The sequence below is a fragment of the Cygnus olor genome, chromosome Z, assembly GCF_009769625.2.
Source record: "Cygnus olor isolate bCygOlo1 chromosome Z, bCygOlo1.pri.v2, whole genome shotgun sequence".
Lineage (NCBI taxonomy): Eukaryota > Metazoa > Chordata > Aves > Anseriformes > Anatidae > Cygnus > Cygnus olor.
The window spans coordinates 10,496,561-10,516,126 of NC_049198.1; the positions used below are offsets into that span (position 1 = coordinate 10,496,561).

The 19,566-nt window shown below is 44.4% G+C and overlaps 1 protein-coding gene across 3 annotated transcripts in view; it reads left to right on the plus strand.

Moving 5' to 3' along the window:
- LOC121061435 (phospholipid-transporting ATPase ID-like) overlaps positions 1-19,341 on the plus strand; it is a 69,915-nt gene extending 50,574 nt beyond the window's left edge. For all 3 annotated transcript variants that reach the window (XM_040540274.1, XM_040540273.1, XM_040540275.1), the window contains exons 18-28: positions 1,244-1,408; positions 3,690-3,801; positions 4,900-5,005; positions 5,820-5,967; positions 8,113-8,296; positions 9,730-9,953; positions 10,895-10,978; positions 11,745-11,990; positions 12,844-12,982; positions 14,696-14,826; positions 16,670-19,341. In XM_040540274.1, coding sequence (XP_040396208.1) covers positions 1,244-1,408; positions 3,690-3,801; positions 4,900-5,005; positions 5,820-5,967; positions 8,113-8,296; positions 9,730-9,953; positions 10,895-10,978; positions 11,745-11,990; positions 12,844-12,982; positions 14,696-14,826; positions 16,670-16,891 — 1,761 coding nt within the window. In that variant the 3' untranslated portion in view covers positions 16,892-19,341. The remainder of the gene's footprint in view (positions 1-1,243; positions 1,409-3,689; positions 3,802-4,899; positions 5,006-5,819; positions 5,968-8,112; positions 8,297-9,729; positions 9,954-10,894; positions 10,979-11,744; positions 11,991-12,843; positions 12,983-14,695; positions 14,827-16,669) is intronic.
- Positions 19,342-19,566: the final 225 nt, after the last annotated feature.

Sequence of the window (19,566 nt, forward strand, 5' to 3'; positions counted from 1 at the left end):
GCATATTCAGGCATGCCTTGATTGGAATAAATCAAGTTATCAGTAAAAGGGCCCCAGAGCCTTTTACCTTCTTGATACAATCCAAATCTGCAGTGACTGTGGTCGGAGAGGCCTCAGTCAGAAGAAACTGAGCAGGGCTGGGGCATAGTTGTGGAATCCCCATCCCTGGAAGTGTTCAAGGCCAGGTTGGATGGGACTTTGAACAACCTGACCTGGCAGGAGGTGTCCCTGCCCATGGCAGAGGGTTGGAACTGGATGGTCTTTAAAACCCTTTCCAACCCAAACCATTCTGTGATTCTATGAGGGTCTCACTTCCCTCCCCTTCCTCTAGATCATATACAGGCTTATTGCCTGGGCAGCATGGAAAATGCACTCAAACCTCATGGCTTTCTATATTGTTGGTGTAGAGTAAAATGTGGTGAGAGGTGGATGTCCTGGCCAACATTTACTCCCTCTTTTGATGCCAGCTGCTGCTGGTACGGAGCAGAGCACGAGATAACAGAAAGATTTGCCAGGGAGATTGAGCAATAGCACAAACATCCCTGCTCACTGCCTGGGGGAGCCGGAGAACATTGTGTGTGAAGGAGAGGTCAGAGCACAGGGAGATGAGCTGTGGATATGGCCTGTCCCTGATGCACCTTTACTTCAGATCTGTTCTTTTGGAATCCCAAAGGAGAAGGAAAGCGGATGTCCTATTATGGGGGGAAGCCTCAGTTTGCAGAGAGGGGTCTCAGTTATTCCACCAAACACAGAATTGTACTGTCAAACACTGAGAAATGTACTGTCAGTTGCACATCTACAGAAAGCACACTTACAAGGACTTGGAGAGATGTCATAAGTGATTGTGCTCATCCTGAGCATTTAGGTCAGCCCCTCAGCAAGTTGAGTGCAGCTCTGAAACTCAAGGCAGAGTTCGGTGTGTTTTATTTAGGTCTTACTATTCTGAACCTCATGTTGAGAAATGTGAACCTGGCAAACAACTGCCTGATTGATGTAAAGTTTTAGACCCGGAATGTAAGAGAGGGCTTTTGAATTTGTTCTTTGTAAGGAAGTAAAAGTGACCTGGAACTAGTATTTTAAAAGCGCCCTGAGGTTTGTGGTCTAAGGTGTGTTTTTTTTTTTCTCTGCAGACATTAGGTAACAAGTTTTCACAAATAGCTGTTTGCTTTCAGAGAGTCTTTTGAAAACCAGAGCAAGGAGTCTGTTCTCCTTTGACTTATTCTGCCCCACCACTGTCTCGCAGGAATTTGCTGGGGAAGGTTTGAGGACACTGGTCGTGGCCTATAAAAACTTGGATGAAGAATACTTTCAGGACTGGATCAGGCGTCACCACGAAGCAAGCACTGCCTTGGAAGGACGGGAAGATAAATTGTCTGAGATATATGAAGAGATTGAAAAAGATCTAATGGTTGGTATTTCACAGAATCTGGGCCAAGCTCTGAGGGAGGCAGCCAGGATAGTGGTTTGTGAACAAACAGCTCAGTGTGACTTCAGTAAACACTGCACTGCAAACAGCTTGGTGGGTTGTGTGACGGGAGTGGTTTGAAATATGGCAGTGCTGGGCTTTCGCTGGCACCCCTGTGAGGAGCCAGTAACTGGGGTGTCAGCCACCAGCGCCTGGGAGTGGTGTTATTTTAACTCACGTGGGTGTCAGAGTAGCTTTCTCATGATGAAGTGACATAGCAGAGCTTAAGGGAGATGACAGGGACACAAATATTTCATAGCCATCCTTTGTGTGTGCAAATGGCTGATCTATTTATTTTCCTCCCTTTGAAATGGCAGGCAATGAATAATCCCCAGGTCCCCCTCCATTTCAGAGGGCATTGTTTTTGTTCTTGCAGCCCTGGATGGGATGGGACGATGATGTCCATGAAGATGTTTGTGTCACTCTGAAATAGGGCTAAACTTGTGATCTGCAAGTCATTCTTTTCTCCATGAGTGTTGTTACAGCCCTGGGGTTTGCCTGTGTTTTACAGCCATGAATAATGAATGAAAAGGATGTGTGGGATCTGAGAGGAAGCAATTCAGCTTTTGCACTCACAGCAACACTTTCCTGAGATCTTGGAAAGCTGGGGAGCTGCACTGTTGCTCCTTCCATTAGCTGTATGCTCAGGATGCCAGCAGGGCCTGGGAAGAAGTACATGTGAGCCTAGAAGCAGCTGACCTCTGGGAGTTGCATAGTCCATGGAGCTGCCCTCCCGGTCTCAACAGTGGGAAATGCTAGTCCTGCAGTCCAGAGATTACATCGTGCAAACGCTGTGTCGGTCATGTCCAAAGCACGAAAGACATGGAGGTTCAGGAGATCAAGGAGACAGCTGCTTTGCACGTAAGGGTTAAGAAGCTCACGGCCTGAGTAGAGACGAGGTCACTGGCTTACAGGAGGAAGAAGCATGGTTTGGAAGGAAACACAGTTTACACCAGACCCTTCTCTGCACCCTGTATGGGAATGACTTTACTTCCAGAAGGTGCTGCAGGGAAGGACAGAGAGTGGGTGTAGGAGTCCCTGGCTTGTGACAGAGAATGGATGCAAGGGCCAGAGTCAGCACAGGAGTCTTGTGTAGGCATAGAAGGCTGCCAAGTGTCACAGTCTGGTTGATGTCAAGAGCAGAAGTCCCTGTGTGTAGCAGACCCCTGCTGGGGTCCTTAGAATGAGTAAGGATATAAGGACAGCAAGGGGGAAGAGGGAGGGAACATGGTTATATTCAGGGAATAGTAGTAAAAATACTATTTAGCATTGATCAACCTAAAAATTAAGGACAATAGTTGTGGGAATGCAAGCTCTTAGTCTGTGTTCCTGGGTACACTTGACATCAGTGTTCATCTCTGGGCTTCTAAGTCAGACTTGGGCTGCCAAGGATGAGCAGGTACGCTAGGAGGTGGCCTAGTATGCTTACAAGCATTTAAGCTCTCACCAGCAGGACCAAGGACTGCTGCCGCAAAACATGGATTGTACAGCTTTCAAAAGCCTATTGGAAAATTTACTTAGAGTTGTTGTGTGCATTAATAACACTCATAGCTGACCAAAATGGATCTTGTTCTTAAAGCCAGCCCTTGAATTTAGTCTCCCAACAGCAGGAGGTATGTAGTAGCAGATGCTGCCTAAACCTGACCTAGCAGTGAAACCTTCATGTCTCTTTGACAATAGGTTAAATCCACCAAGTATCTCCAAAATGCAGAGAAAGCAGTAACTTTGAAATTACCAAGGTTTGTGTCCTGAGCAGCCTGTGGTTTAGTGTTGTGTGGTGGTGTGGAGTATGGGTGGGGATGGGTGTGTTGTGGGCTGGAGAAAATGCAGCCAGTTGCAGTATATGGCTGGGAGCAAGCTCCATGTTAGAGGATGCATATGGAGGTTTGGGGACAGGAATCCCCATCTGTCTTCATCCCTGTGTTAAATCTCTATCTGCGGTGAAGGCGACGTGGAAGAACATGGACTTGTAGGTGTGCAAACATGTGGCAATTAATTTCAGGCATGTTCATGATCCAGCTGAGTGTGGGGGATTACAAAATAAAACATTTGCAGGATCAGGGCTCTACACCGTATAGCAAATTTCCTGAGGAATAATGAAAGTCAATGCAACCTTATTCCTGGATTTCATTTGTGCTTGCTTGAGTAACTACTTAGAGGTCTAATGCTTTCTCCTTTACTCACAATGGAAATGCTTACCAGTTCCTTGTTGTTTTCTGTTAAGCTGCTAGGTGCCACAGCGATTGAGGACAAGTTACAAGATGGGGTCCCGCAGACAATCGAGACTCTTGCCAAAGCCCACATTAAGATATGGGTTCTCACTGGAGACAAGCAAGGTAAAAGGGCTACAGTTCTGGATGTTTCCCTTCTCTTTCACTGGTGGGATGATTCTGCTAGGACCCGTGTTCTCATTGTTTCTCCTTTGAAAAACTGCACAGATGATAAACTTACAGGGCTTTGCTTCATTGCCAGCTAGACAAAACTCCAGCTAACTGGAATTAAACCAGATAACTGTAGCTGGTGCCTGTTCCTAATTCCTGTCCTGAGGCTCGAAGCAGTATGACAATAGCATCCTTTGCCACTGGAGAGGTGACAATGAGGATCCTGTAGTCTTTGTCTTATGCTGTGAAAAGATGTCACTTTAGTACAGTCGACTGTCCTGGCGAAGAAGGCTTGAAAAAATTTGGTCCCAGTTTCCAGGAACTTTAATGCTAATGTTGATCTTATATCTGTTTCAATGTGGTCCTGGCATTCATATTCCAGAATGGAAATGGAGAAAACATAAGCTTCTGGAAAAGGCATTAAGTTGGTAAGAACTGTGAATAGAATCCAGTGATTTTTTTTTCTTTCAGAAATAGCAACCTTCCTGAAACAATGGTGTTTCCAGGAGACCAAAATTAATTGTAAATCATTTCAACCAAAAACCAAGCAGAGAACTTTTGAGAAAAATGAAGTGTCTCATTATTTCATGTTTGGAATGAAATAGTTTTGCTTATAAAATACCAAAATATTTCCCCCCCCTCTCCCCCCCAAATATTCTAAACAAAATGTCTTGATATTCTTCTTCAGAGCTATGGTTTGAGGATTTTTTTGGTGAGGGGAGGGGAAGGAAAGCTAAGTATCCTGAAATTTTTTTTTTGGAATCAACATGAAACATCTTGGTAGCTGCAAGTATGCAGACTGAAGGGTCTTTTAAGCTTTTTTATTTTAGTAGAATTATTTTTTTCTGTGGCCTTGTGAAGCCTGATTAGGGGAGATTTGCTGCTACGTCCATCAGGGTGACTTGTCTGGCTGTCTTAAAATGTTGGCTCTGAAAGACTGCAAGCCCTTTTGAGTGAGAATGTGAGCTCTTGTCATGGGTGTAAAAAGTCCGCAGAGACTGTTGGTGGATTTGGGGTACTAAGATGTGTCATCTTCCTGGTTATCTTTCTCAGAGACAGCAATGAATATTGGTTACTCCTGCAACTTGCTGAATGATGACATGACAGATGTTTTTGTTATTGAAGGCAGCACATCTGGTGATGTACTTAATGAACTCAGGTAAATGGCTGAAATATACAGCTTCATTACTCTGCACTGACAGTGGAATGGGGCAGTATGTTGTGTTATTTTATTTTATTTTATTTATTTATTTATTTATTGTATGTTTACGTGGTATAGCTCATTTTAGGGACTCCAGATAAGGGCTGACCGACTTGCTTGAAGACCTAGCAGCTAAACATAGTGTAGAAATCTCCTGTGAAGATAAACTCTGAAACTTCTTGTTCCAAGAGGCTAAATCTATATAAATGAATAAGACAGCAGACTCAGGCAGGCAACATCAATTGGCAATGGACAAATGATCTGGATCCACAAGGCCTTTGGATCCAGGCTTGACCTATGCTGTTGCTCTACTGTTCATCCACATTACAATTCTTTGCTTGGATGTGTTCCTTTTCTAGCATTATCTGGGAACCTGATTTCTTCCATAGCCTCCTCAGAAGACACAAGTTCTTAGGTATAGGTGGAAAAATGGGAAGTTTTTCAATCCTTTTCTGTTGAAGGAGGTGGTTGTCTGACAACATGCACGGAAAATTGGGATTCCTTTGGGATACTGCCCTTTGTGACATTCTGATGAGTTGTTTGACCTGTGGCAGCACAAGTTTAGCAAACACTTGTTAGCGTTTCAGAAGCATGTGGCTGATATGCACAAACAGCTGCAGCTAAACCATTCACGTTGTGGGGGATACAGGGAAAATGGAACTAATTTAACAAAGGGATGCATAAAATTTCTATTTTTATAAAGTTGATCTAGTAAAGCATACATTTTTACAAGATTTTAATTATTATCTGGATACTTTTATTATTTTTTTAGGAATGCAAGGAAAAAGATGAAGCCAGAGTCCTTTCTGGACAGTGATGAAATCAACATTCAGTTTGAAAAATCTTCCAAAAAAACAAAGCTCCTACCTGATGAGCAAGCAAATGGGGTGTATGGTCTGGTCATCAACGGTCACAGCTTGGTAAGGAAGGTTCAGAGTCATGATGGGACTGAGTTTTCTTAGAAACTTAATATGCTAGAATATGTTGGAAGTCTGAAAATGCTTTAAAAATTTAGCCAGAGAGGGCTGCTCCCCCCTCCCTCCCACCCCCACTCCACTTGAAGGTTAGCTCTAGTTGTTATCTGAGACATCAAAGATGATGGGCAAGGTTTCAGAAGACTGGAACAGGGAAAAGCTAGTCCTGATGTTCAGTGAACAGAAGCAATAAAGATTATCCTTTCCAGAAATATATTGGAAGAATAATCAGACACTCCGTGAATGCCCCAAGAAGATAACATCAAATATGGATTTTGAGTATGCCAAGAACATATTCTACTAAATATATCTGATAACAGATAGAGTGTACATCATATAACTTGACTAATAAATTGTTTGATGCTCTGTCCCGTGATGTTGTTCCAAGCAAACTGAAGTAATATGGCCCAGATGAAATTTTTATGTGACAAATGCAAGACTGTTTGGCAGTATGGCTCATAGGGGTCTACTGTGGATCTGAAACAACAGCTAAGTGGTGTCTACAGGGGGCAATCTCATATCTATTCAATATTTAGTGTTTTAATTAACTGCCTACAAAGAGAGCAAGCTTCTTAAATCTGCAGATAACACCAGGCTGGGAGGAACTGCAGGGATGAGAAAGAGTTCAAAATTAGATTTGAAAACAATTATGAAATATTGGAGAAATACTTTGAAAAAATGGAAAATGTAGTTCCAGAGAGAACAAATGCATTGTCCTCCAATTTCACATAACCAACTGAACACAGAGGAATGTATGTACGTATGATCCTAAGACTTGTAGGACTTGTGAAGAAATCCTCCTGCTCCATTTGGCATCAGTAATATCTTAGCTGAAATAATTCAAATTACTTGGGCCCTTTATTTTGGGAAGAATGTAGGCCAACAAGAGAGAGTACAAAAAAACCTGTAAGATCATGTATGATCTGGAAAACATGGGGGAAAACAGAGCATTAGGTTTCTGAGCCTAGAGAATACTGGAACTGTGTACACGTGGTCTTGCTGAAACAGAGAGAAAGAGCAGAGCACAGCAGCGTCTGCAATGGCATCATCATACAGCTAGTTGATCTGCATGCCATACCATTAATACAGTTTCTATGTGGTGATATTTTGCTGGTGCCATGCAGTCAGGATGCTGTGTTGTGTCCCTAGCTGCAGAGACTGGCATGTGCCCTAAAATCAAGTTAAGAAAGGTCTCCTGTTCCTTGCCCACCACTAATGGGAGGGAAGCAGAGGCACTGGTGGTTCACAGCTCTCGGCTTTAAGAAAAAAAGACATCAGGCCAAAAGATGGTCCGCCTTACACTGAAAGGTCAGTGGGCCTGTTGTGATGGCTCTGAGGAAGAGAAAGTTGTGTAGATTCCTTCCATGAATGTCTACTGAGAAGAGACATAAACAAAGAATGGAGCCAAAAAACACAATTTGAAAGAACTACAAAAAAATAGGACTGCTCCTTCTCATGAAGAGCTGGAGGGGTGACCAGACATCCAATTAGCTGTATGTTTCCTGAATAGATATAATGTGGCTGACTGATTTGAAAGGTCAGCACTCAGCAAAGTTGCATTTGCTCTGGTATTTCGTTTTGCTTTCTTATGCTCACCTGAGCTAAAGCTGCTCTGTGTGCATTTTTCTTTCCTTTAAGTAATCCCAAATTGAAATCTGTTCCATTTATATAACAGATCTGGCAGAGCTTAAAAAATAAACCAAGAAGGATGAGCAAAGGCATGGAGATGGGCATGGCTAGCTCAGGCCCAGTAGCAGCCACATGAATGCAGTGCTTCCTCTTCTGCTGCACTGCCAGGATACTTCAGCCAGAATGGCTGTTGTGCTGTTGTGTGATGGTTCCAAGGCCCAAGCTCATAGGTGTATCAGGATTACTTACAGCAGTGAGATGCAATGGGCATTTTGATGAGAAAAACACCTACTGCATCAGCCAGGCCTGGAAGAACTTTCAGGTGTCTCATACCTTCCTTATGCTGAAAGCAAAACCAACTTCAGCTCTCGTTTTCCTCCCACTGCATCCTCTTTGCCAGGCCACAGGCTGCTGCCAGTGTGTCACAAACTGCTAGGCACCGTCTTTGTCCTTTCTTCTCAGGCCTACGCTCTGGAAGAGAACCTGGAGCTGGAACTGGTGCGAACTGCCTGCATGTGCAAAGTGGTGATCTGCTGCCGGGTGACTCCGCTGCAGAAGGCCCAGGTGGTGGAGCTGGTGAAGAAGTACAAGAAAGCGGTGACCCTGGCCATCGGAGATGGTGCCAACGACGTTAGCATGATCAAAAGTGAGTAATCTCTGACAGATAGCATGCCCCAGCAAACTGACTCAATGTCGTATTTGCTAACTGGCTTGGCATCAGCAGTGCATCTCTGAGGGGCCTCTGTATGCTCCTGTCATGGCATCAAGTGGTCATGTCCCAGGTTTCTTGTTTTTTGCCTTCAGAATAGACAAAAGCCCACTGGGGTGCAACAAGTCCACCCATAGGTCTGTATGGCCATCATCACAATGGTAATACAAAGAACGAACAAGCTTGTTTTAGACGGGGCCTAACTGCCAGGCAGAAAGAAAATTGTCATGCCTGTAAATGGTCTGTATAAAGATCCGGGATTTTTTTTAACATTTCCATGTGGCGAGGAAAGAAAATCATCATACTTGTAAATAGTCTGTATAATGATCCAAGATTTTTTTAACATTTCCATGTGGTGAGGCCCTTTGTCAGTTATCTCCCTTGTGCTGTAAAACACAGGCCCCTAGGCCCCTTCATGTCTGAGCATCATTTGACGCTGCATTACCTCAGTGATTATATGAAAGAGATTCCCTAACTACGTATAATTAAATTAAGATTATTCAGAAGGGCCTATTGCTAATCTTCCTTGTGTTAATTTGCAAGAATTGATTAACTGGAGCCATTTAATTAAGAAAGAAAAGGCTAAGTAGGGAGCTTCAAGGGAGATAAGTCAGGCAGACAGTGAAGAAAGGATAAGAAAAGCAAGTTAAAATGTACGGGATAATTAGAAACTAACCCTACCACTACAAGAGGGTTGGGACTTTGGGATTTTATCAACTCACTGTTCCATGGCAACCTCTGAATCTCACCAACCTTCAGCCATCAAGATTGTCCTCATTAGTTAAAGCTGTATAATTAGCTGTCACATTAAACTTATGTCCATGTTTAATAAACCCAAGTTGCTATTAAAAGAGACATGACTTTTCTATCTAATTATTTGATTGAACTAATAAAGCCCAAGAAATGTAAAAAGGCTACAGTCTGCCTTGTTCCACTGTGTCTGAGAAATCTATAAGGGGTTTGACAAATTAAAGGTTTTGCTTGTCTGGAATGATGTTTTAAGGTTGTTGGAAGGATATGCTTGCATGTAAATACAATTCATATGACAATATGAAAAAATACTCTTAATTTCTAACAGCAGTGATGATTCGTGCTGTTGGAAAACATGAATTGCCATTGAGGGTGTCATTCCATTCAGATACTACAAGCCAGTTATGGAAAATGTATTAACACAGCTAAAATCATAATGCTGCTGAAAAAAATAGTGCCCCCCAATATTTTTTTTCCTGAATATCTTTACATATGTTTTTTTTCTTTTATGCAGGCTGGGAGGGAATTAACACAGTGTCTCAATGAGGGGAATTCTTTTAAGTAGTGGGATTACCCAAACCTTCACTGTACTGACATGACCAATAACCTTCTTGTTGCAGCTGCCCACATCGGGGTTGGTATCAGTGGCCAGGAGGGGATGCAGGCGGTCTTGTCCAGTGACTTTTCGTTCGCACAGTTCCGCTACCTGCAGCGCCTGCTCTTAGTCCACGGCCGCTGGTCCTACATCCGCATGTGCAAGTTCCTCAAATACTTCTTCTATAAGAATTTTGCCTTCACGTTAGTGCATTTCTGGTATGGATTCTTCTCTGGCTTCTCAGCACAGGTAGGTTAGCTTCTGTTTTCTTATGGTTATGTCTAGCATTTTTAAGCAAAGTATCTGAAAATACTTTAAATGGAAATAAAATTTTTTGGATGTGTTCAAACTGACCACAGACATCAAACAATGATGCAGATTACTCAGAGCCTGACCAGTTTGGTGCAGATCTGTGTAAGACCCATGATTGCCTTATTATCACATTTAAAGTAATCAGTTTAACCCCAGATCACCTGCATGCTTCAGTGGCTTGTAAGAAAAGCAAATCTCATGCAGAGAAAAATCTTGTGTCAGTTTAAGACAAACCTATCTCTAACACAAAGAAGTACCGAGGAAGCACAGACATGAAAATACCAGTCTTGGGGCTGAGTGTATACCAGCGGTGATGCCCTCCTGCTGCCTGCCTGCAGCCCGCAGCCCAACACTGCTCCACCAGATGGATGCTGCTGTGCAGGCATTTTAGCTCCTTCTTTAAAGTGAGCAGTGACTTCTGCAAATGCAGGCATGCAGGAATGCCTTTCCATGAGCACACAAGAAAAGCCTTACTGGGCCAGGTCAAGGGGCACTTTGGCCCAGTATCCTGCCTGTGGCCAATAGTGGATACTTAGCAAACAGGACTAGCATAAAGTTATTTGTCCCGTGTGTATTCCCCCATCTTCTGGTAATGAGCAGTTTAGGGCTGCTGAGCTGAAGTCATTTTATACTTTGGGTCTTGATAGTATCTTCAGTCAAGATGTTCCAGAATGGCTGAGCTTGGCAGGACCTCTGGAGAGCATCTGGTCCAATCCCCCTGGTCAAGCAGGACAACCTACAGCAGGTTGTCCAGGACCATGTCCAGGCAGTTTTTGAAGATCTCATAGGAGGGAGATTCCTTTTGTAATTGTGTATTCTTTTGAAGAGAAGGAAAAGGCAGCCTTCTGCTAACCCCATGCTCTGTATCTTCTCTTTAGACTGTCTATGACGAGTGGTTCATTACGCTTTACAATTTGGTTTACACCTCCCTCCCGGTGCTAGGAATGAGCCTCTTCGATCAGGTACTGTTTTAATCACTGCTTGTCTCTGGGTACTTTGAGTTGGTTCCATGAAGCAAAAGCAGCTGACTTTTTGGCTAGTTATTGTGATAGCCCCTCAAATAGTTTCTTGCCAGTGAGAACTAAGAGCACAAAAAAAAGATACATAAGGGAGGAGACTGTATATTATCCTGATCTGGCCTGAGGGTTTCAGTGCATGGTGACATTTTTGGGTTAGGCTGTTGACTACAATAAAAGCTGGCATTGCAACACTCCCCTGGAGTAGTCATATCTTACCAGGTCTTTTCCTGAAGCCAGACAAGTGGCTTTTTAATCACCACACAGAATAACAAATGATGCAAAACTCTGTAGATCTCCTCAGCCAGGTGTTCCAGGCTCAGGCTTTCTAGTGGAGGTCTTCCTGCAGTAATTTCACATACATATTTTTACCTCAATAGAAATACAGCAATAAAGGCATTTTCTAGCCCTTAGCTTCCAGGAAACTCTTAGGAGAACAGGCCATGCAGTCTGATTAAGGTGAAACGTACCTTCAATTTTTCAAATGCTTACACTAGTCAAATTTCTCAGCACAAGAAAGGTGAAATGCAGTATGGAAAATGTGTCCAGGTGACCTTGGGACGCAGCATGCTAGTCAGCACAACTGAATGAATTGTGTGTAAAGCCTTTTCTCATGGAAATGCACATCACAAGGACATGACAGCCTTAAGTGGTCTTGTGTGGTCTGTCGGGTGGGTGCCAGCAAATCTGATCATATCCTCTCTACTTTCAGGATGTGGATGATCGTTGGAGTTTGCTGTTTCCTCAGCTATACGTGCCTGGCCAGCAGAACCTATATTTTAACAAAATAGTGTTTGTCAAGTGCATGTTGCAAGGGATCTATAGTTCCCTCATTCTATTCTTTATCCCCTATGGGGCCATGTACAATACAATGAGAAGTGATGGGAAAGCCATTGCTGACTACCAGTCCTTTGCACTGATGGCCCAGACCTGCTTACTGATCGTGGTGTCTGTACAGGTAAGGCATCCTTGGTGAAGTTTTTAGGAATCAGTTACTGTTTTATGAAGGCAGCATCTGGAGAGACACTTGGGATTCTGATAGAATTGTGCTTGCTGCTGCATCTTGAATTTCTGCAAAAATAAGTCTTGACACGTGATTGTTCTCCTTGGTTCAACAGAACAGCAGCTTTGTCTGTTATGAAAGATCACCATCACAGGAAGACAGTCCTTGCCTTGGGAAGCTTCATGTCACAGCAGACAAAACAGTTAAGGCTAGGAGTAGAAAAGGACTTATTCCATTTTTTGGGATCGGTTTGAACTATAGGAGTGTCTGTCTGCTATCAGGCAGTTACTTATAGTGCCTTCATCATGGCGAGACCCCATGCATGGTGCAGATGCTAGAACTACACTTGCTGGAAGAAATAGCTAAGACTTGGAAGAAGGTACAAATTTCAGATGGTACTGACAGGATGAGTGAAATTTCTCAAAACAAAAGCAAACTGATCATGCTTCCCTAGCTAACAGTTTCTGCTGTCTGAGGTCATGCAGGCTCCTTCTGCCAACTTTCAATGCAAAATCACAGCTTGGGGTGGGAACATAAGCATGGCTCCATTGATGAGAGTATCCTGTCTCCAGTACTGGTCACCAGTGAATCCTTGAGAAGAGGGCAAGAACAGGCAAATGTAGTAATTCTTGCCTGGAATGTTCTTCCAGCATCCTATGATCTGTGGTTTGGTATTTCTTGAGTCTTGAATGAATAACACTCTTGGGGGCAGCAGTACAAAGTGAAGGACAAGATCTCTGGCGGTGTTCAAAATAAATCTGCTAAATAATTAAGGCACTGAAAACTTCTGTATTGCTCTCTTTTTCAGATTGGCTTGGACACCTCATACTGGACAGTTGTGAACCAGTTCTTCATCTGGGGCAGCCTTTCTGTTTACTTTGCTATCACCTTCACTATGTATAGTGACGGCATGTACCTGATCTTCACAGCCTCTTTTCCTTTTGTTGGTAAGCTCTTGGACAAAACTGGATTGCACTCAGCTTAACTCTGTCAAGTATTTCTAGTATGTTTTACTGCCTCTCTGAAGGCAATAACATGCTACAAAATATATCGATTTCCTTTTCTACAAGAAATGCCAGGCTATTTCCAAAGGCTGATGGGAATGCTTATTTTGAATCCCATCCATCCATGTGAACATGTGCCATGTTCACTTCCTCACATAAGAATGCACATTCACACATAGCCAGAGGACTGATACTTTAAATAAATTTGCTGAGCTGGCTGGAGTATTTTCTGCTACACTTTTACAGTATTTCCAGATGTCCAGTTCTTACAGATACCTGGAAGCATTTCGTTTGCAGAAGGATGTGTGTTCTTCTGTAAATAAGTTGACATGTTGGTATAGTATAGGAGGGCATAGAAATACAACATTCATTTAAACATGAGAAAAATACATGTGGCTATAGTGAGCCTTCATCCAAGTTAAATGACAGATGTCCAAGAAAAAGGAAATAAGAGGGATGACTAGCTCTTTGGAGTACTGCATATGAGGTTTCTAAACATGTGCAAAAAGTGAAAGATACCATAAAAAAATCTTGGATTGGTATAGTAATCAATACTTTTATTTCTGGATGAATTGTAAGCCAAAACCTGTTCTGCCCATCCTTACTGCAATATCAGGGTGCTTGTCCATTTTAGAAATATCTGAGGTTGCAATGCTGCACAAGTTGTTGCAATGTATTTTCCAAGCAGATGGTCATATCCACTGTAAGGTGGCTTTTAGTATCAAAAGTGCTGAGTGAGAGAAGGCAGAGTAGCTGTTCAGTTTCCAAAGACAGCTGGTAACTCACTTGCTAGGGATATCTCTATCTGCTGCTCTGTTGGCACTACCGAGGTCAAATTAGCCATAATGCTGAGTGCTACTTAATAAGGTCTCAGTCTGAAGCCATGTCTAAGGAAACTGTTTCTAGTCTAGACTCAGTCAACTTGTTTACTTTAATTTCAGTGGAGTTGTAATACAGCAGAGTTTGGCCAAGTGAAAAGAAAACACTCATCAACTTTACTGCCAACAGCATCATTAAACCCCGTAATGAGGGTTTTGCAGACTGTTTGCTCTATCCTACATTCTTCCAGTTTTTGGAGGAGCCAGAAGCCAGCACTTCGGTTTCAAAGAACATGGTAGTATCACGCCACCACATGGCAGATGCTCTGCACACAGACCCTTTAGGCCACGCTGCCTGTGCACACCCAGAGCAATGCACACTGCTCTCATAAAGGGCTGTGACCCCATCAGCTACTGGGCAGAGTCCATGGGCTTTACGAAATGCTGCTGGAAAGTAAGAAAAGAGTATTCTTCCTTTGGCACTGGCATCCTAGCAAAAGGTGAGAGGGCTGGACTGCTGCTGAAGGTCTCTTGAATGTTTACATCAGACTTTTGCGGTGATTCGACTCTTTGTAAAGTGATAAAGCACACATTCTGACATCTTGTCTGAGTGGCTGCCTCAGTTGAGTCTGAACATTGCATTCCTGTCTCAGACAGTGGTAATGATATTGCTGTCCTCTCTGCAGCAAGTTGATATCACTGTTGTAGAAGGTGTCTACTTTATATTTTGGTCCATTTGCCAAGTACTTTGGAGTCATAGTGAATGAATTATGATGTTAAAAAGAATGATGGTGAGAGGCACTACTCCTACGTTTTTAATCGTGTGTTTGTTTTTCAGGTACAGCTCGAAACACCCTCAGCCAACCCAACGTGTGGCTAGCAATCTTCCTCAGCATCGCCCTCTGTGTGCTGCCTGTGGTTGGCTTTCGATTCCTGAAAGCTCAGCTAAAGCCAACTGCCAGTGACAAAGTAAGGAGATGTTTCAGTAAACCAGAAGCCCTCTTACTACCAGCTAGGCTTACTGCGGAGCCATACTGCAGGGGCCTGGCATTGCTCAGAGTGTATGTTCCTGCAGGTGCAAGTGCTGCTGTCCGTCTGGCGTCTAGTCCCTTGAGAAGGAGGACTGAATTTGGGTTTTGGCACAGCTCAAACCATCTGCAGCTGGGACTGAAGCAGAGATTATTTAGATGTGGATTGGGTTGCACTGGAGCAAGGAAGCAGCACTATTTTTAGGTGCAGGGTTTAAGTGGTGGGGCTTGGTGGCAAAGGAGCAGTGTATTTCAGTCCTGCCGCACAATTTTTAGCCTGGCAGACTGCAGCCTTTGCCCTCCACCCAGGCATTCATGTTTGCTGTTTATTTATTTATTTGTTTATTTTATTTTATTTTTTTTACTTCAGAATTTACTTCATTTGTAGCCAGTGGTTATTTGCCCCCTCTGAAACCAGCTGCCCTCCCATGCCCCAGAATTTAACGGTGAGGCCAGTAGGGCAAGGAGAGGCTGGGAGAGATGGACTGGGTAGAGAGCACCGCTCACTACAGCAAATGACCCCCTGCACAAGACCAGCATCACCACAGCTCCCCAGGCTTCCCCTCAAACACTAGCATCTCCTAAATGCTGCTGCCACCTCGTGCTTCCTTCCTCTTCCTGCACTTAGCTGCGAGGCATGAGTGTCTCTGAGCAGAGCCTCAAGGGCGTGCTCCTCAGAGGTCACCTTGGTCATCCCTGGGATGTCTGCACAACTCCCCAGGTGCTCCAGGGCTGTTGGAGAAGGAGTGAAGGGGAATGCTTGGCCCTTGCAGAGGGGTAGGGGGTTGCTAGAGGAGATCGCTAGGTAGGAAAGTCCTCAGGGCACAGAGGAAGTTCAGATGTGCAAAAATGGGCTGAATTTACTCTTCAGCTGAGTAGAAACTTGACGTAGCTATGGCCCCTATTGCCATCTTTCATGCATTGGGTGAGCACCTCTAGTGCAAAATCACTTTATTTTTTTCTTTCCTCCAGGAAATGAACTGTCACAGGAGAGGGTTGTTTGGGTTTCCTACTGTACAGAGATCCCCAGCTGGCAGCATAAGAGGAACTTAAATAGAGGCTTGACACTTAGAGAGCCAAGTGCCTACAGCATCGTCCCAGGCACGATGGACAGAGGCTGGGCAGCTGGGGATTATCCTGAGCCACTGGCACTCAGCGTTGTCCTTCTGCCTCTGACAGCCCAGTTCTGAATAGATGTCTGTCAGCAGAAATCTTGGTGGCCATGTGGGAACAGAGAGCCTCCTACCTGCAAATAAAGTGCATCATATTTCTCCCTTCTGCCAAGGGATATGAGAGTCTATCGATCATCATTCTCACCATAAAAAGATTTTATTTATTAGAGATCCCCTGTAGTAGTCTGTTTTCTGGATTAAGTAAGCCAATGTTTTGACATTTTCTTATAAATCTTGTTTTCTGGACTTTTGGCTATCATTGTGATGACTTTCACATTTTGGATTACTTGACTGAAGTGTTTAAAAGAGCTGCAGCAAAACCCCAGCTGAGGCCTCACAGAGCTGTAAGGAACAATATGCTGAAATCATCTCCACCCATGTCTTACAGATGACACTCCCAGCAACGCTTTTCAGAATAAGATTCGTTTTTCCTTTTACCAGGCTGCCACCGTGTGCTGCAAGTTCGGTTTCTCTGCAACCCATCCTGCCATCCTCCTGCTTTGTCAATCATTTTTTGGCTTTGAACCCCTGCATTTTTCCCCCTTTCTTTGCTCCTTTTTTCTGTGCTTCTGAACAGTGGTGCATTTGTTCCATCTTATTTTCTGATTTCAGGTCCTACTCAAGATCAAAGAAGCCAAAAAGAGGCCACCTCCACCCTCACCCAAGAGACGCCTGCGTCGGACCAGCACGCGCCGCTCTGGCTATGCCTTCTCCCACCAGCACGGCTTCGGGGCGCTCATTATGTCGGGGAGAAACATGCGGCCAAAATCACCTTTTGCCACAACGGGAACATTTTCACCCAATAGTGACAAACATAAACACAAGGGACTGTAAGAACCCAAACCAACCAAACCGAACCAAAAAGGGCTGTTGGGAGAGGAGGCTGTGCTCCCTGCAAAGCACCGAGCCCGTGGCTGCCCAGAACTCTGTCCTCTGGGCTACCAAAGCAAGGGCTTGGGCCTTTCCTTTCTCCCACATGCACTCTCTGGACTCAGCTCCTCTTCCAAAGATGTGTCCTGCTCCTGGGGAAGGAGGGGCAGGGGGAAGCAAAGACACCGTGTGGTATCTCAGAGGGCCTCCCCGGTGTGAGATTATGCTGTGGGAGGCTCCCTGATTTTGTTTGTAATGCTACTTTTTTCTCCCCTTACATACCTCAGAGCAAAGTGAAGTCCAGGCTGAGGAAAAGGCTGAATTGGCAATGTCCTTCTCAATCATGTGCCTTTGGGTCTGTCATGAATCCACTCTGGGCCTTATTACTGGGGTGACAGCATTGACCCCAGGTGTGCCTTAGGTCCAGCCACACAACCCCCAAATCAACAGTCTCTGTAATACGTGTAATTCTGTAGCCTTTTAACTATTTTGTACAGAAGCACTTTGGAAGGGATGAGTTTGAAGTAACCTCCTTCCAATCCAACAGTTAATTCTGTTTCTCAAAAGGAGGCCAGTGCTCCAAACCATCCTCTTCCTGCATATGCAGCCAAGAGTGCAAGCTCAGAGACGTTCCTAGTTGGTCGCGGGACAAGGGCTCGGCATTCATCAGTTTGCCCTGTCTTGTCTGCAATGCAAATCCGCTCTTGTTGCAAAAGACCTTTGTCCTCACAGCCATCTCAGGTTTTGTAGCTGGGCACTAGCCATTTCATTTAGACTTAAAATAGAAGGGCAAAAGAAGTTCAGGCACCCATATAGATCAAGCCATAAAATCCAGCACGGAGAAGCCCGTATCATGGCTAGGGCTCATGTGAGCCTCCAGCACCAGGTGAACTTCCCACCATAACAGACTGAGGCACATGCAGTGTTTGACTGGATGGAAATCATGCAAGAAATATCAGAGGCTAAGATGCTATTTCACTGCTGGCATGGGTTGTCCTGCCTTTTATTCTGCTGGTGCTGTGAGTAACAGATGAAGCGTGACCTGGTTGTACTCTCACCCACCCTGCTGCCTGGTGTGGTCAAGTTTCAGAGGATCTTAGTGAGGGCTCAGGGGCCTCTGCTGAGTTTCTCTGTGCTGGCTGGTATTTTGTTTGGGAAAGGTTCATCCGTCAATCACAAGTTCTAGAGAGCAGAAGGCTCCACCAAATCCTATCAATCTGACTGCCAGCAGAGGGACCTGGTGAATTGGTGGTGATCTCTAGATGCTGGGATTTGCTCATGGATTTGTAACACCAGTACCATAACCAGCAGGGCTACTGGGTGGAAAGCCAGTGTGGCAGCATGAGGATCCGTCCCTCAGTGCTGCTGAGCTGTCTAAATGGGGATTTTTTTTGTGCGGAGGACTAAGCAGCTTTGGCTGTTATATTTTCTCATCTCCTTTATACAAATTTAGACTCTTCCCTAGTATGGAATTAGAATTTTTGCACACTAACCATCTGGTATTTAGTGGGAGCACTCTGCCTTGAGTCTCTGAGCTATCAGTGGGGGCAATCTATGATGGCAAGAGGCCAGCAATGTCCCCACTTCATCAGGTCTGCATACAACACCTTGCTGCCTGTGGTCCCACTTTCAGCAGTTACAGTACGACAGTATGAAATTGTTTAAGCGCTAATAGAAGGTTTCATCTCCCTGTGTTTAAAAAAACAGTCTGTTGCACCTGCTGCTCTGGGAGGCTCCTTGCAAACTGCGGTATTAAATTTCAGCATAGGCAGTGCAAACGAGAGCTGGGACTGGGTCCAGACTTCATCAGGCAGGAGCTGCTTGCTAGGGAAGGAGCAAATTCTAATCCAGTTATCTCCCCTGCAAGGGGATATCTAAATAAAGTGAGAGCCTGAGGAAACTGCTGTGACAGTTGGTGCTTCACCTTTCCCTTTGCAGAAGCAATCATGGCTTTCTGGTTAGGATGATGTCTTTCACAGTCAGCATCTCCAGTGTGAGAGGAAAAAGGGGAGTGAGGAGAGTGTGTGCGGGTAAGCAGACATCCCTGCAACACCCAGCCTGGCGTGTGGACTGAGAGCCCTATCAAAGCTGTTCCCAGCATGTCATGCAGCAGCTTTTAATGCTGATCAGCAGAGGCAGAGCTTTTGTTGAGAGCGAGGAAACTCTGAGACTGTGTCACTCTTGTCACAAGGTTTACATACAAAGCACCTTCTGGCTAAAGGGGATTTGCAAAGGCTGCAGAGGACGTGCAGGGGCTGATGGATCTGTTGGGGAACTTGTTCCAGCTACAACTATTTCAGTGGTTTTGTCCAGATCGACATTTGAGACATATCAACTGGCAGTGATGTTTGTCCTACATCACTCCTGATTTTGTAAAATATTTTTTTTTTAATAAAAAGAGAATATTGGGATGATTGATTTGTTGCCAGCCTGCTAATTGATCAGAGGTGTTTATAACCATCCACGTAGGTTGTTCCTGGGTCTGCTAAGTGGCGGGATGGGCTCTGGGAGGACAGATCTGAGATAACAGTGCTTTTAATGTGGTGTCCTGAGTCGGGGAATAATCGGGAAAGCAAGGAAGCTGCAGGGGACTACTAAGAGCAGCAAGACGCTAGGAAAAGCCCTGCGGGCGGTGGTCG